This window comes from Cladophialophora immunda, assembly GCF_000835495.1.
Source record: "Cladophialophora immunda strain CBS 83496 unplaced genomic scaffold supercont1.4, whole genome shotgun sequence".
Lineage (NCBI taxonomy): Eukaryota > Fungi > Ascomycota > Eurotiomycetes > Chaetothyriales > Herpotrichiellaceae > Cladophialophora > Cladophialophora immunda.
In genome coordinates this window covers 642,274-655,443 of record NW_015622544.1, presented here as the reverse complement: position 1 = coordinate 655,443, position 13,170 = coordinate 642,274, and the positions used below count along the sequence as shown (strand labels likewise).

Here is a 13,170-nt window from a genome sequence, read left to right as displayed (position 1 = left end):
CGGCGGAATTGACGCCGAGAGAAATTTTGGGGGATTTTCTGGTGGCCGGTGTTCTGTCCCCTTGGAGCACAACAACTCGAACACCCCAACCAGCGGTCAGATCTTGTTCCTGCAGCTAATCTGATGCTATTGCGGTTGCAGGCTTCTTTCAGCTGTAGCTCCCTGCGTCTCCTGAAACCTACAGCCTTGTTGGCGACTCCTGTTTGGTCTTGTCCGAATCTCGTGGGTAAGCGGTGCATTCCCCGAATCACGGCATTGGCACTCGTCTGAGTCTTCTCATAGTACACAAATCGGAGGGATGGCTCGGTAGAACACCCGTTATTCTTTGGCAGAAAAGGCAAGCCTGCTACGCCGCCATGGCGAACAACACGAAACCGTTGAGGTACGCAGACGTGCGTAGCTGGATGAGATGGCCGTGTCATTCTCAAGGCTGACAGACTCAGGTCGGCATCAACCTTGGAGATCCCGTCTTTCGAGGAGTCTACCACGGCAAGCAAGCGCATGAAGATGATTTAGACGACGTCGTCCAACGAGCGCTCAACGTTGGTTGTATCAAGTTGATGGTCACCGGCTCCAGCCTGAAAGAGTCCCATCACGCTGTCGAGCTCGCGAAACAGTACCGTACGTCACGAGGACCCCACGCATGTTGTCGCCCGCTTCTGACATGTTTCAAGCTGGCACTTGTTTTGCGACGATTGGAGTCCATCCATGCTCAACACAGGACTTTGACAATCACGAGGGCGGGCCTGGTGCACTGATCCAAGAACTTCGCGCTCTGACGCTCGAAGCAAAAGAGAGTGGATACGCGGTAGCCTTTGGCGAAATTGGGCTGGACTACGACCGGCTGTTTCTCTCACCCAAAGATGTGCAGCTCAAATATTTCGAGCTGCAACTGGACTTGGCCGAGGAGATACAGCTGCCTCTATTCCTACATTCACGGGCATGCAGCGAAGACTTTGAAAGAATCCTCAACGCTCGCTTAGACAAGCTCCCCAAACGCGGACTGGTCCACAGCTTCACGGGCACCATACCGGAAATGGAGGCCCTGGTCAGGCTCGGGTTTGACATCGGGATCAATGGGTGCAGCATGAAGACCGCCGAGAACCTGGAGGTGGTCAAGGCGGTGCCTTTGGATCGGCTTCAGATCGAGACAGATGGACCGTGGTGTGAGATACGCGCATCACATGCTTCATCGCAGTTCCTGAAAGACGGACCCGTGGTCCCCAAGGCGGTGAAGAAGGAGAAGTGGCAGAAGGGGATGATGGTCAAGGGCCGCAACGAGTCGGCGACGATTGTACAGGTGGCGCACGTGATAGCCGGGGTGAAGGGGATTGGGGTGGAGGAGGTGTGCGAGGCGGCCTGGACGAATTCGACCGAGATGTTTGGATTGGGATGCTCGTAGGGGCTATGACCTAGACATCTGTCTGGCGATGACATTAGTGACCACGGGGGAATAGAGATGCCCATAAACGTACTTACCTACTTGTAGAGAGTGCTTGACTGAGGGTGCGGTGGCTGCGACGGAGAATCCCATTCTCCCAGACCCTCTCATGTGCCTCTTTTCCTGCTCCCCTGGAAACCAACGGCGTGCCAAGCCAGGCACGTGCCTGTCGTCTCGCCTCTTTTTGCCGTTGTCTACTTGTTAGTAGCGGCCAAGTACCTCGTAAGTGACTCTGATTAATTCCATCAATCGCGTCTTTTAATTAACTGTCCATCTCCCATGTGGCTCGGCGTGTCACTTTCGCTCCCTCTGCCTTTTCTTTTCTCCGCGCTGGCCGACACTTTTCGCCTCTCCGCCTTGAAACTTTCTCGTGTCTCGTTTGCTCCGTTGCAACCCAGCTCCAGCTCAGCACGAGCTACTTGCTCAGCAGCAATGATTAGTCTCTAGCTTCGTCCGATCAATAATTCATCAGTCCCTCCATCTCCATCTCCTTATCCCCGTCTCTCTCCCATTCCCTCCGTCTCTCCCCATCGTCTGCCGCTGGCTGCCTAGTGGTCCACGCATCTGGCTCTCCAGCTCCCCTTGGTGATGCTACCAATCCGCTGCCCGTGCCTGGAACCACCGTCAAACCACTGAACACATACCACCACGCCCACGCCCACATTACACGCTGGTGACGCCTTGTCGCGCGGGTGACACTGGTTGCCAAACTTACCAAGCCAGAAACTCAACTTTCTTGCTGCTTCTTGTTTTTCTTTGCCCAAAAAAAAACTCCCCCTCGTCGATCCAGCTCATTCTTTTCATCTCCTCCTCGACCGCCATCTCACTCTCCTCCACTCCTTGTTTCCTTCTTCCCTACCAGTCGTCGTCTGCCACAGCATGCCGCCTGCGATCCCTTCTGCAGTGCTTTCCACTCAGAGCTCTTCCAAACCACTCCTCGCCATGCGTCCAATCACCATGCCTTGTTGTCAGGGCCGATTCCCGTCCAGATAATTCCCTCGTCCGCTCTACCCTCTACTTAACACCACCGACCACGCTCCCGATTCGACCAAAGAACATTAAGCCCTGCCATCAGAGTCCCCGTCTACAGTCACCGCTGTTTTGGAGCATCTCGGCCATTCGATCAAGAACTCTGTCTCAGCCTATCCGTTGGCACTCGTACGCGACCCATCTAAAATGGCCGTCTAACCACCTCTACCGAGTACAAGGTCTTTACCTGCCGTCTGGCTTCAACCTTGGGAGTTGTTATAAGAGCCCACTCCAAAAGCTCCATTTCGTCACATCGCTCCTAGATTCTTCCCTTGCCAGATACTCAGATCGACTGCTCATCTCGTCACCCCTACCGGCTGGCCTCTGGACGAAAACGCACAGCCGCTGAAAAGTTATTTCGGGGCTCTATCCACGAAGTGACGCTTTACCGACCATCCTCTCGACAAACGCCGAATCATCTCGCTCTATCAAAGCAATTTTCGGGAGTCGCAAAATGAGCCAAAAAGATCAGGAAGCGTCCAGTCCTCTGGTTGATTCGAACGATGTCGCAACTGATCTGGCTGATCTCGACTTGTCGTCCGGCTCCAAGACCCTTCAACTCGACCAATCCCAACCACCTACTCCAGACGGCACAGGACGTCCAGTCAACTTCCAAGTCATTGCCCCTGGACTCTACCGATCGAGTTATCCCCAGTACGCACATTTTGAAACCCTTGCCGACCTGGGTCTCAAGACCATCGTGACCTTGGTTTCGGGGCCTCTCCCTGTCGACTATCAGAAATTCATTGCCTCCCACGGCATTACGCACTACACGATCCCTATTCTCGCCAACAAAGACCCAGAAGCTTACACGCCGGACGCAGTCGTCTGCAAGGTCGTCGAACTCATGCTGGACCCGTCCAACTATCCCATGCTCATCCACTGCAACAAAGGCAAGCACCGAAGCGGTTGCATCACAGCGGCATTCCGCAAAGTGACAGGCTGGACCTTGGACGCTTGCATCGAAGAATACGAACGGTATTCAAAGCCCAAGAGTCGCGATTTGGACAAGGTGTTTATTGCTCGTTTCGACCCTTCTCCTCTCAAGCATCTCGCCATCGAAAGAGGCTACGTCGGCGGCGTCTATCGACAACCGGTGCGTGACTCGACAAAATCCTCAATCTACACCAACAACACCGTGGAGACAGCTTATACGACGACCGACGACTCGGTCAACGATTTCCACGAGCGAGTTCGGAAGGAACACGAGGCACTTCTGGAGCCGGTGAAAGTGGGGGTATCCAACTAGGGAAGCATCGCTCATTTGGATCCATCATACGCCCAGGGCATAAAAGAGTACGATGTTGCCAGAGTGATACTGTGAGCTATCTACTTCCACGATACGATCTCACTCAGTCCACAATGGTCTGTACCAACATGTGACCTTGTCCCAAAGGCCATCAAAACACCGGCGAGAAAATGGAGGGCAACAAAGCCAAGTGTCGTTCTCGCACGAATGTACAGAGGCATTACGGGACGAGAAAATGTACTATACCAGCACCTAATGAAACAGTCCTTTTTTTCTTCTTTCTCTCTCGGTGGAAGCAATGTTGAAAAGAACTTGGAAAGCACTGGAAATCATAGAGAATTGCATTTCGAGCCCCAGATCGGCTACGGAGTTGGAACTGGATATATGAACCACACAGAACCTGGATTGCATGGAAACAAAAGGGAGCGGAAAGATATCTGGCATTTGTCGCCCATTCGGGATCTCGAATCACGTTGGTCCTCGAGGACACGGCGTGATCTGCGTCCACAGCCTCGCGGCTGTCTTTATTCGACCACTGGCGCTGGAGAAATGGTTGAGGTGCTTTTGTTTTTGTCCGCGTCACGGCGCCGGCGCCGGTGCCTGCGACAAGAAGGGAGTCTACAGGATGGCCCCCCTGACACACATTGAGGTTTCATCGAGATTCTCCTCTTTGGAAGTGGGGCGAAGGGCAAGTTTTGGTTTTGGGATTGAGAAGCGACGGCGGGAAAAGCAATAGGAACGACAAGAGAGAGAAAAAATGGCGAGACGTTCTAGTAGTGGGGGGGATCGACCTCCTTGAGGACCCGAGATCGACGCATAAGGAAATATGGCGCGCGACGTCGTGGTGGTGCGGAGGCGGCGGTGGAGGAGGAGGAGTCCAATATCGCACATGACATGGATCACAGAAACACCAGACAGCCCGAAACACTCCTATGTACCAATTTGTACCTATGTAGCTAAACACCGTCCCAGCCCAGCGTGGCAACGGGAGAAATAAAAAGAAAACCATGGGAAAAGAAAAGCAAGATACCTTCCAGTAGCTAGTATCAGAAAAAAGAGCCCGAGCCTTGTATGGAACCAGGAACCAAGACGGACCAACGTTACGTGTGTGCGCGGTGATGTTGGGAAATCAGAGACTTGCATAGCAAGTACTCCGTACTTCTCGCAGCCATCGGTGTCGCGATTCCCGTGTTCCTTTTTTCCTGTTGTCCTCTCTGCGGCTTCTCTCCTCTCTCCGTCGCGTATGGAGAACGGGTGAAGAAGCTGCTCAAGAACACGAAAGGAAACAACAGCCCAAAGGAGCGAAACCCCTCAAATCCACTTACTATCCAAAGATATCAAGCCGCAGCTGGGTGCACGACGCTGACGGTTCAAGGAAGGCAGGTTAGATGGGTGGAATATTTCAGCAGACGTGGCTAAGCCCATCCTACCGGCTTCTTTGGCCTGCACACACAAGCACACATGGGGCTCTCTCGTCATCAATTGACATCCTGACAGGAATGTGTCCAAGGCTGTCAATAGCCACAATCAGCGTGCATTGACATTCTGCGACGTATGCAACCGCATGTACATCGTCGAAAATTACCTGGGAAGTCCGTAAAGGAGGATCTCCATTTCCTCTTCGAGTGGCACTAGAGCCTTCTCTTTGAAAGCAGCGCAGTATCCCTCGTCCGCGAAACTGGCGTCAGGGTTGAGGTAGTCTTGTAAGCACGTCAGTATGGCCTGGAAGAACCCGCAGGATATCCTCCCATGAGACTTTTCCTCCTTGAGCCATTTGCTCGCTAGCTGGAGGTCCGACTGATCGTCGGACGGGGTGTTGGCCTTTTGACTATCTTGACGTCTCTGCTCGACCGGCTGCCCTGAATTGATCTCAAGCAGCATAATCGCCAAGGTAAGCAAATTCGAACAGCCGTGGGTGACAGGTGGGCCATTGGGTGCTTGATGTCCAACTGCCGATTACTTGATTCAGCCGCAGGGCTTGAGCACTTGACTTCGGGCCCAACTTACCACAATGAAAAGAGTTGGCTAGATAGGGATATTTGAGGTCCACAGTCCACGGCAGGTTGTTGTTGGCCCTTGAAAACAAGATGCACTTCTTGCTCCACTTCGATTCCAGCCATGGAGTCTGACTGAGTTGCAAAATCGAGGCAACCAAGGTGATGGCCAGTCCGTACACCTGCTCGGTCGGGAGTCTGCGCCCAAAATGTGGGAGGAGCTCCTCAAGAGTCAGAGAGTTTGGAACATGTTCGGCGCCCATCTTCAACGAGTACGACTTCAAACATCCCATATCATCAAGGGAGAACCCCACAAAGGGATGAATGGGTTCCTTGATGATTTTGCAAAAGTTTGTGATGCCTTGCAGACTTGCAGTGTTGTCGGCGGCAGTCCCTGGGACCGATATCGTCACGCGAACGGTCGTCGTGCTGTATCAGGATCGTGTCAGAATTAGAATTCGAGACTCGAAATTGCAACAAATTTCGAAAATCTGTACCTTGGCAGAACTTCGTCGATCCTGATTTCCGAGTTCAACCACCCAGAGGGCGCGCAGCAATCCCCATAGAGACTCAACCCAAAGCAAGTTGCCTGTGCCACCGAGCTCACACCGGCTGATTGCGAGGGCCTCTTCCGCTTCTTGGACCTCAGCAGCCGTTGCTCGAGCAGTAGGCGAGCAACATGGATAGGCTTGTCGGTGCACCAATTTCGTGAAATTGCACCATATATCTTGCTCGCGTTCTCTTGGATAGTACCCAGCGACGCAGAAAATTTCAGCTTCAGACGACTCTGTGGAGTTTCCTCCTGCAGCTTGTCGGCTCTTGCGACCCAGGCATCGATTCTCCTCGTACAAGCCTCCAGGCGGTCTAGTGAGGTTTTGGCTCGGTTCTTCTTCATCGTGAACTTGATCCTCTGTCTGAAATCAAAGTTGTTACGAATGTTAGAAGTGTTTGCGGTCGGCAAATTGGAAGCGACGACTGGAAGGAGGGTCTGACTTGTGACAACCTACAATAGGTCAGCCTTGAGTCGGTCCTGTCAAAAGGTCCATTCAAACCTGCTGGGACCCAGGGATATTGAGAGAAGAGGCTATCTCGACCAGGATCTCTGTTACTTCATCAATGGTGAGGATGAATGGGTGATATACTGGACCCAATCTATCTCGTAGTTCGTCGGCGATGTCTCCCTCCCTCCACAATGGGCTTTGCGGATCCTCCATCATCGTGGTTTGGTCGGCGAGGTCAGCCAAAGGAGCCAGGAGGAGGCGGATGGCTTGGTCGTAAGAGACACGGATCGTGTAGAGCTCCCGGACCAACCGTCCCAGATATCGCTTCCAATGCAGGAACGCAATTGTGGGAGCGGCGACATCCTCACAGTGTTCGAGGGCGGAAATGATGAGAGGAATGGCGCCCAGGACAAGACCGGCTGCTTCCACTCCGGACATGGTTGCAGCTGGCGGGAGACCACAACTCACTCAAGAGCTTCGATGTCTAGTGATGGCTGAAATGGATGAGATGGGCACAGATGGCCACGGAGGGCCAATGCGGCTCTGTCCATTCTGCGAAGGTTCAAACCGACCCCGCTGATCAACCCCGCGGCCTCGCTTCCACCCGGCGAGCCGCTGTCCAAAATAATTGGCATAGTCTGGTCACAAGAGGGGTTCTCTATTCGCTCAGAGATTCTCGTCATTCATAAAGACAGGTACTCTGTCTTTATACACGGTGGTAACCTGTCCTTATTGACAATGTTGGCTGTATTTGATCTGTTGGCTACCTCGTCGTTATCTCGAGAACACATCCAATCTCTGCCAGATCGACCCCCCTCGCCATGGACGACTTGAGCGCCCTTTCTAACTCCTGCCTAGGATGTTTCGTGAGGCTCATACAATCCTTGTCAACGTCTTCGGATGAACTGACGAAGATGATGCCACTGAGCGCAATCGAGAAGGAATATGACCGTTTCAAGATTTGGGCAGGCAATTTGGGTGCTCTACAGAGAGGCAGAAGTTCACTTGATGCTAGATTGCGGGACTCGGTGGTTCTACGAGCAGCTGTTCTCAAGTTTCTGGGCCAGCTACAAGACACTTTGGCCAAGAGTGAGTTGTAATTTTCTGTCTGCGGAGGTGCTCTTGCTCAAGCACCCGTGGCCTTTCAGGTGCAGAGATAACTACCGGCGTTCGCCTGCCGTATGAGCAGGATCTGGCCGCAGACCTCGGACCGAGTGGCAATGACACTCCTGTCCATGATGAAGACTTTGGGAGTATCAGTGACAGCAGCGGCGAAGCGGACGCTGGCGAATTGAACGAGAGATTGAGTGAGGTTCAAGACGTCATGAAGCATCTATACAGGCTGTCATTCAAGATCCGCAACACAAGACACCGTTCCCTCACCCAAAAGGCTCTTCTGTTGAAAGACGAGGATCCAGAAACAGGAAAAGATTTGTTCTCAGCATATGCGGTTTTCGATCGTCGACACGTAAAAGAAGTCCTTGATTCTTTGCGCCTACCGCCGTCGCCGCTCAAGGAATTTGAGACAGAGCCTGCACAAGTTGTCGATGACAATATAGTGGATGTGTTAGACCCCGATGGTCATCCAGCGGATCTCACCGATTTTCTGCTAGATCGATTATCAAAAGCAATCACCAATCGCAGAAGGTACTTTAAATACTGGCAAAGCCATGCGCTCAAGCTCTCCCGCAGCACGGATGACCCAGGCTTCCAGGGAACAATATTAGACAACCCGGTTCTCATCGAGCCTCTGAAAGCTGCCTCCAGGCCCAATGTCAGAGTCACTACCACCGACATTTTGATGCCGCTTGAAGGGCCGAAAACAGTCTTGTCAGGAACTGATTTCTCTAGGTATAACAATAATCTGGATGATCAATTGGACACAGAGAGCGTCATCTCTTATGCGACCACCGCGTTCGACTTGAGCGGAAAGGCCCCAGAATTTCCACTACCTCCTCCTGAGGCAGGTGAACAGTCGGAATTCGTTTGTCCGTATTGCTGGGTGGTGTGTCCATCGCGACAGGGAAAAGGGAAGTCCTGGCAGTGGGTGTTTTTCGATCATTGCTCGTCTACGAGTATCCTTCTAACGCATATTAGAGAACACATCCGTCAAGATCTCCAACCGTACGTATGCACGTATGAGGAATGTCCAGATGCCGACCACATGTACTCCAGTCGGCATGCGTGGCTCGAGCATGAGCGACTGGTCCACCGTCGAGTCTGGAAATGCTTTGAACACAGGTCCTTCATTTCCAAATCCAAAGATAATCTGTTCCAACACTTTTCATCCTGCCACCAGGACCTTGATGCGCAGGAGATCGAAAATCTCCTGGACTTAGCAGCGACGACCTTGGCCGATGAGCGAAAGTCGTGCCCTTTCTGCCGTTCAAACGGGCCTTTCAAAAAAGGGCTTCACAACCACATCGCCTTCCACCAGGAACAGCTGGCAACTTTTGCAATCCCGCGAAATTTCGACCGTGACGAGAATTCTAGGCAAGCCCAAGGCTCCAGATCAGGGTGGTCTTTGCTTTCCATTGCTCTAGACTTTCCCGAGGAAGACAGCAGCTCTAAGAGCGGTGACACTAGCGTTGAGCCGGAAACCGACGGCAACCCTCTTATAAACGCTGCCAGATCTGGGAATGTGACGCTCCTGGAACGATTGCTCGACGATCCTGAGGTAGATGTGAACGCGGTGGATCACCATCGCCGGTCAGCACTGTCTCATGCGGCAGAGAATGGGCACCAAGCAATTGTGAAAACGCTAGTTGAAGCAGGGGCAGATGTCAATGCTGGAAGGTACAGCAATGCACTTCAGGCAGCAGCAGCAAAAGGCCGTTTGAGTGTTATTCGGATGCTACTTGACGCAGGGGCAGATGTCAATGCTCAGGGAGGACGGCATGGGAATGCACTCCAGGTAGCATCATTATATGGCGATAGAGGTACCATTCAGATGCTACTTGGTGTAGGAGCAAATGTTAATGCTCAGGGTGGACCATATGGAAATGCACTCCAGGCCGCATCAGCAAGGGGTCATATAGACACTGTCCGGAGCCTACTTGACGCAGGGGCAAATATCAATGCTCAGGGAGGACGGCATGGGAATGCACTCCAGGCCGCATCAGCAAGGGGTCATATAGACACCGTCCAGAGGCTACTTAGCGCAGGGGCAAATGTCAATGCTCAGGGAGGACGATACGGCAATGCATTGCATGCCGCGCGGCGAAGGGGACATGAGGATATTGTAAAAATGCTACGAGACGCGGGAGCCATTGATGAGGAAGCATCAGACATAGAAGCAGATTGATGTACCAAAGGATACAATACTCTACGACCACCTTGATCAGCGTCGCTTGCAACATCGGTTTCTCCTCGTGTCTATTTGCCTCTTGCTCTTCCTGCGTAGATCCCTCCGCGTCTTCTCGCTTTGTCTGTGTAGACTGGAAGAGAGGATTGTGAGATGTACTTCAATCCAAGAGGGTTCTATTGCACCACGCAGAGACCGTCTCGTCCTCAGATGCCCATGTATTGTGCTGTCACATGTGTGCAAAGTCTATCGAGTATCACAAATCGGAACCGCGTGTCAAAAATTCTTGCAGGACTCTGGGAGGTCTTTTATGAACTGGGCTCTGTCCTCTCCTCGCAAAAAAAAAGTGATGCTGTGCTGCTCGCTTTGTTGGGTGGCTGTCGTTACAACTTGGCCTGGCCGGTGACCAGCTTCTCCCAATCTTGGGGCGTAAACGGCACGTATTCGTCCGCTTTGGGCGTCACCCAGAGCAACAGGTCGTCCTTGCCCTCGGGCACCTCCTTGCCGATGGCGCTGGGGTCGACGCCTTCCTTGCGCAACGGCACCTTGTTCTGCTTGTGGTTGTGGATGTGCGTGCTCGCCTTGACGATGCGCAGAAACACCGGCACCGCGTACCGGGGCAGCCGCGCGCGGGTGAACTTCAGCAGGTCGTTGTAGTCGACCGGCGGGCCCGTGTGGTTGGGATCCAGGTGGATGGCCGCGCAGCCTGCTCGGCCCTCGTGGTTCGGCACCAGCACGCCGTACACGTTGGCTTCGGCGATGCCGGGGTACTGGCCTATCGTCAGGGCCACCTCTGCCGTGGAGACGTTCTCGGATTTCCAGCGGAACGTGTCGCCCAGGCGGTCGAGGAAGTGCCATCGCCCGTCCGGTTCACGTCTCAGGGCGTCTCCAGAACGGTAGTAGATGTCCCCTTTCTTGAATACGTTCGTGCAGAATTTCTTGTCTGTGGCAGCCTGAGACCTCCAGTAGCCCTGGAATGCCTCTTTGCTCGGCACGGCGACCAGCATCTCACCGCCTTCTTCGTACGGAGTTCGTTTGGCGAACCCTGTCTTGGGATCCCGCCAGATATCTCCCGTTTCGTGGTCGATCTTGACCGGAACGTAGACGTTGCGCAGCATCGTTCGGAGAATCAAGCCGTGATGGCCGACACATCCTTGGAGGTATGGTCCCCGGTCGTAGTTCAGGAGACTGAACATGCCTTCGGTGGAATTGAAGAACTCGCCAATTTCGGGGACGTTGAAGCGTGTTTGAAATTTCTCCCACACGTCGGGTCTCAAGCCATTACCGTAGGCACAGCGGAGCTTGTGTGCCCGCTCCAGCGGGTGAGGCGGCGCATTGAGCAGATATCGTGCCGTTTCGCCTACATAGACGAAGAATGTGGACCCTGAGTCATGGATGTCGTTCCAAAACCGCGAGACGGAGAATTTCGGTGCAATGGCGACGGCGAGGCCTTGTAGGAGGGCGCAAGAGGTTGTGATCGACCCGGTGCCGTGATATAACGGCATGGAATTGAACCACTGATCCTTGCCGGGGATACCTCCGCATAGTGGCAACAAGTGACCGCACATGGCATAGACCCGTTGCAGTGTGAAGGCACAGCCTTTGGGGAGACCGGTGGTTCCACTGTGATGACTTGTTACTATTTCCTATCTGGGATATGGCGACAGCGCGTGAAACGGCTTACCTGGTGTATATAAGGCAATAGGGGAAGCTGCCTTTTGTGCCCTTGCGAAGGTCATCAGAGGGTCTCTCTGCGGGTTTCATTGCGATCTCCTGCTTTAAAGTCCCGTCGAGAACGGCAATTTTGGTGCCCCTGGCTTCGATATCTGCCCGGCTCTGGTTGATCCTCCTTTGGCAGGCTGCATCTTCATCGACAATTAACAACCTTGTCTCACACACATCCAAGCAGTGCATCAACGCTTTGCCTTCGAGGTTGTAGTTGATGAATGCCGGCGCCGCGCCGACAGCCGCGCATGCAAACCAGGTAATAAAGAACTGCGGCGAATTGACCATGTACATGGCCACCAGTTCTCCCGGCTTGACGCCCTGCTCGATCAACCACTGGGCATATCGGAGGGTCTCCTCGTAAAGCTGACCAAAGGTGTAGATGCCGCCTTCTCTCGACCAGATGGCGCGGTTGTTCCAGCTCTTTTTGCACTGCTCTTCGACGGCATAGAAGAAGCAGACCTTGTCCTCCCTGACAAGCCGCTCGTACTCTTTCGCGCCCTTTCTCAGCCTCCTGAGGGAGTCGATGTCATGCCGAATATTGAACTTGGCGTCGAGGTATGCCGCTGCGGCCCAACCACCCGCGGCGGCTGCTGCAGCAGTTGCTGTGATGGAAATGCAGTCAGTATGCTAATCCAAGGCACGTTCAGAGCCAAAGAGCAGCAGGATCTTACCAAGGGCCATGAGGTCTAGGTGTCAGACTGCTCCGGTTCCCGTCTAATCTAGTCAAATGTATTGCCCGTCACGAACGACACACCCAAGGAGACGAAAAGCAACGAAGATCGCCCGGTGTCTACCAAAATCCGCCGTTAACTGAGGCAACTTCAGGAGCCATTTGAAGATAGAAGGAGAAAGAAAAATGACCATTCTTCAACGGGCCACGGACGGCAGCCGACCTGTCATCCACGGCCCTCAATGTGCGATAGCCAGCTCGTCCAGATACCGAGGTACCTGTGGGATGGTTTCAACGGTCCTGATAATGCGATTGGATCTGACGAGGATCTGGGTAAAAAGCTTGAGCGGTGCGCCACTAACTGCAGGCCTGCGTTTGGAGCCCCCAGACACGGCAGTTCAGCGCGGAGACTGGGATTGCAGTCTGGTTCTGGGTGGCTTGGGAGGTCCCCGGGCATCTCTCTCGGCGCCGGGGTTGATAACTGGTGCTCCGGCACCACACTCGAAGGCGTGCGGAGTAATACGAGCCAGACCTACGACTGCCTGCGCTCCAACAATTGTTGACTCCGCAGTCCTCCACGCGCCCTAGCTCTCACCGGAGATTGGCGCCGTCGTGTTTTGGAGAGCTCGCTCGACGGAACCATCCAATGATGTCCAACAATCACTGCCTCACTTCTTATATCAGCCTCCTGTCTGACTACCTGACCTATGCATCCCATCACAAGAAAGTACCACACCAGCACCACGAACTGTAC

The 13,170-nt window shown here is 53.5% G+C and overlaps 5 protein-coding genes across 6 annotated transcripts; 3 read left to right on the top strand and 2 right to left on the bottom strand.

Annotated features, from left to right (window-relative positions):
* The first annotated feature begins 73 nt into the window (after positions 1-73).
* On the top strand, positions 74-1,566 carry PV07_06614. Of its 2 annotated transcripts, XM_016393606.1 has the most exons (4): positions 74-226; positions 283-392; positions 444-621; positions 675-1,566. In XM_016393606.1, the coding sequence occupies exons 1-4, from the start codon at positions 124-126 to the stop codon at positions 1,400-1,402; spliced, it is 1,119 nt and encodes a 372-aa protein (XP_016247025.1). In that variant the 5' UTR covers positions 74-123; the 3' UTR covers positions 1,403-1,566. The 2 variants fall into 2 exon arrangements, with proteins under 2 accessions (XP_016247025.1, XP_016247026.1); XM_016393607.1 differs by having other exon boundaries at positions 283-382; positions 444-1,566.
* A 378-nt stretch (positions 1,567-1,944) lies between these two features.
* PV07_06613 (uncharacterized protein) lies at positions 1,945-4,740 on the top strand. Its single transcript, XM_016393605.1, has one exon. The coding sequence runs from the start codon at positions 2,925-2,927 to the stop codon at positions 3,717-3,719; it is 795 nt and encodes a 264-aa protein (XP_016247024.1). The 5' UTR covers positions 1,945-2,924; the 3' UTR covers positions 3,720-4,740.
* Positions 4,741-5,300: 560 nt separating this feature from the next.
* Positions 5,301-7,152, bottom strand: PV07_06612 (uncharacterized protein; the record flags this gene model as incomplete). Its single annotated transcript, XM_016393604.1, has 4 exons — positions 5,301-5,668; positions 5,727-6,142; positions 6,211-6,716; positions 6,766-7,152. The coding sequence occupies 4 exons, from the start codon at positions 7,150-7,152 to the stop codon at positions 5,301-5,303; spliced, it is 1,677 nt and encodes a 558-aa protein (XP_016247023.1).
* Positions 7,153-7,394: 242 nt separating this feature from the next.
* Positions 7,395-10,018, top strand: PV07_06611 (uncharacterized protein; the record flags this gene model as incomplete). The annotated part of the gene is made up of 3 exons (XM_016393603.1): positions 7,395-7,803; positions 7,863-8,757; positions 8,812-10,018. Exons 1-3 carry the CDS (start codon positions 7,536-7,538, stop codon positions 10,016-10,018), a joined length of 2,370 nt encoding a protein of 789 aa, XP_016247022.1. The 5' UTR covers positions 7,395-7,535.
* On the bottom strand, positions 9,992-12,830 carry PV07_06610 (uncharacterized protein). The gene is made up of 3 exons (XM_016393602.1): positions 12,418-12,830; positions 11,703-12,348; positions 9,992-11,641 (listed from the first exon to the last, which is right to left on the bottom strand). The coding sequence occupies exons 1-3, from the start codon at positions 12,425-12,427 to the stop codon at positions 10,402-10,404; spliced, it is 1,896 nt and encodes a 631-aa protein (XP_016247021.1). The 5' UTR covers positions 12,428-12,830; the 3' UTR covers positions 9,992-10,401.
* Positions 12,831-13,170: the final 340 nt, after the last annotated feature.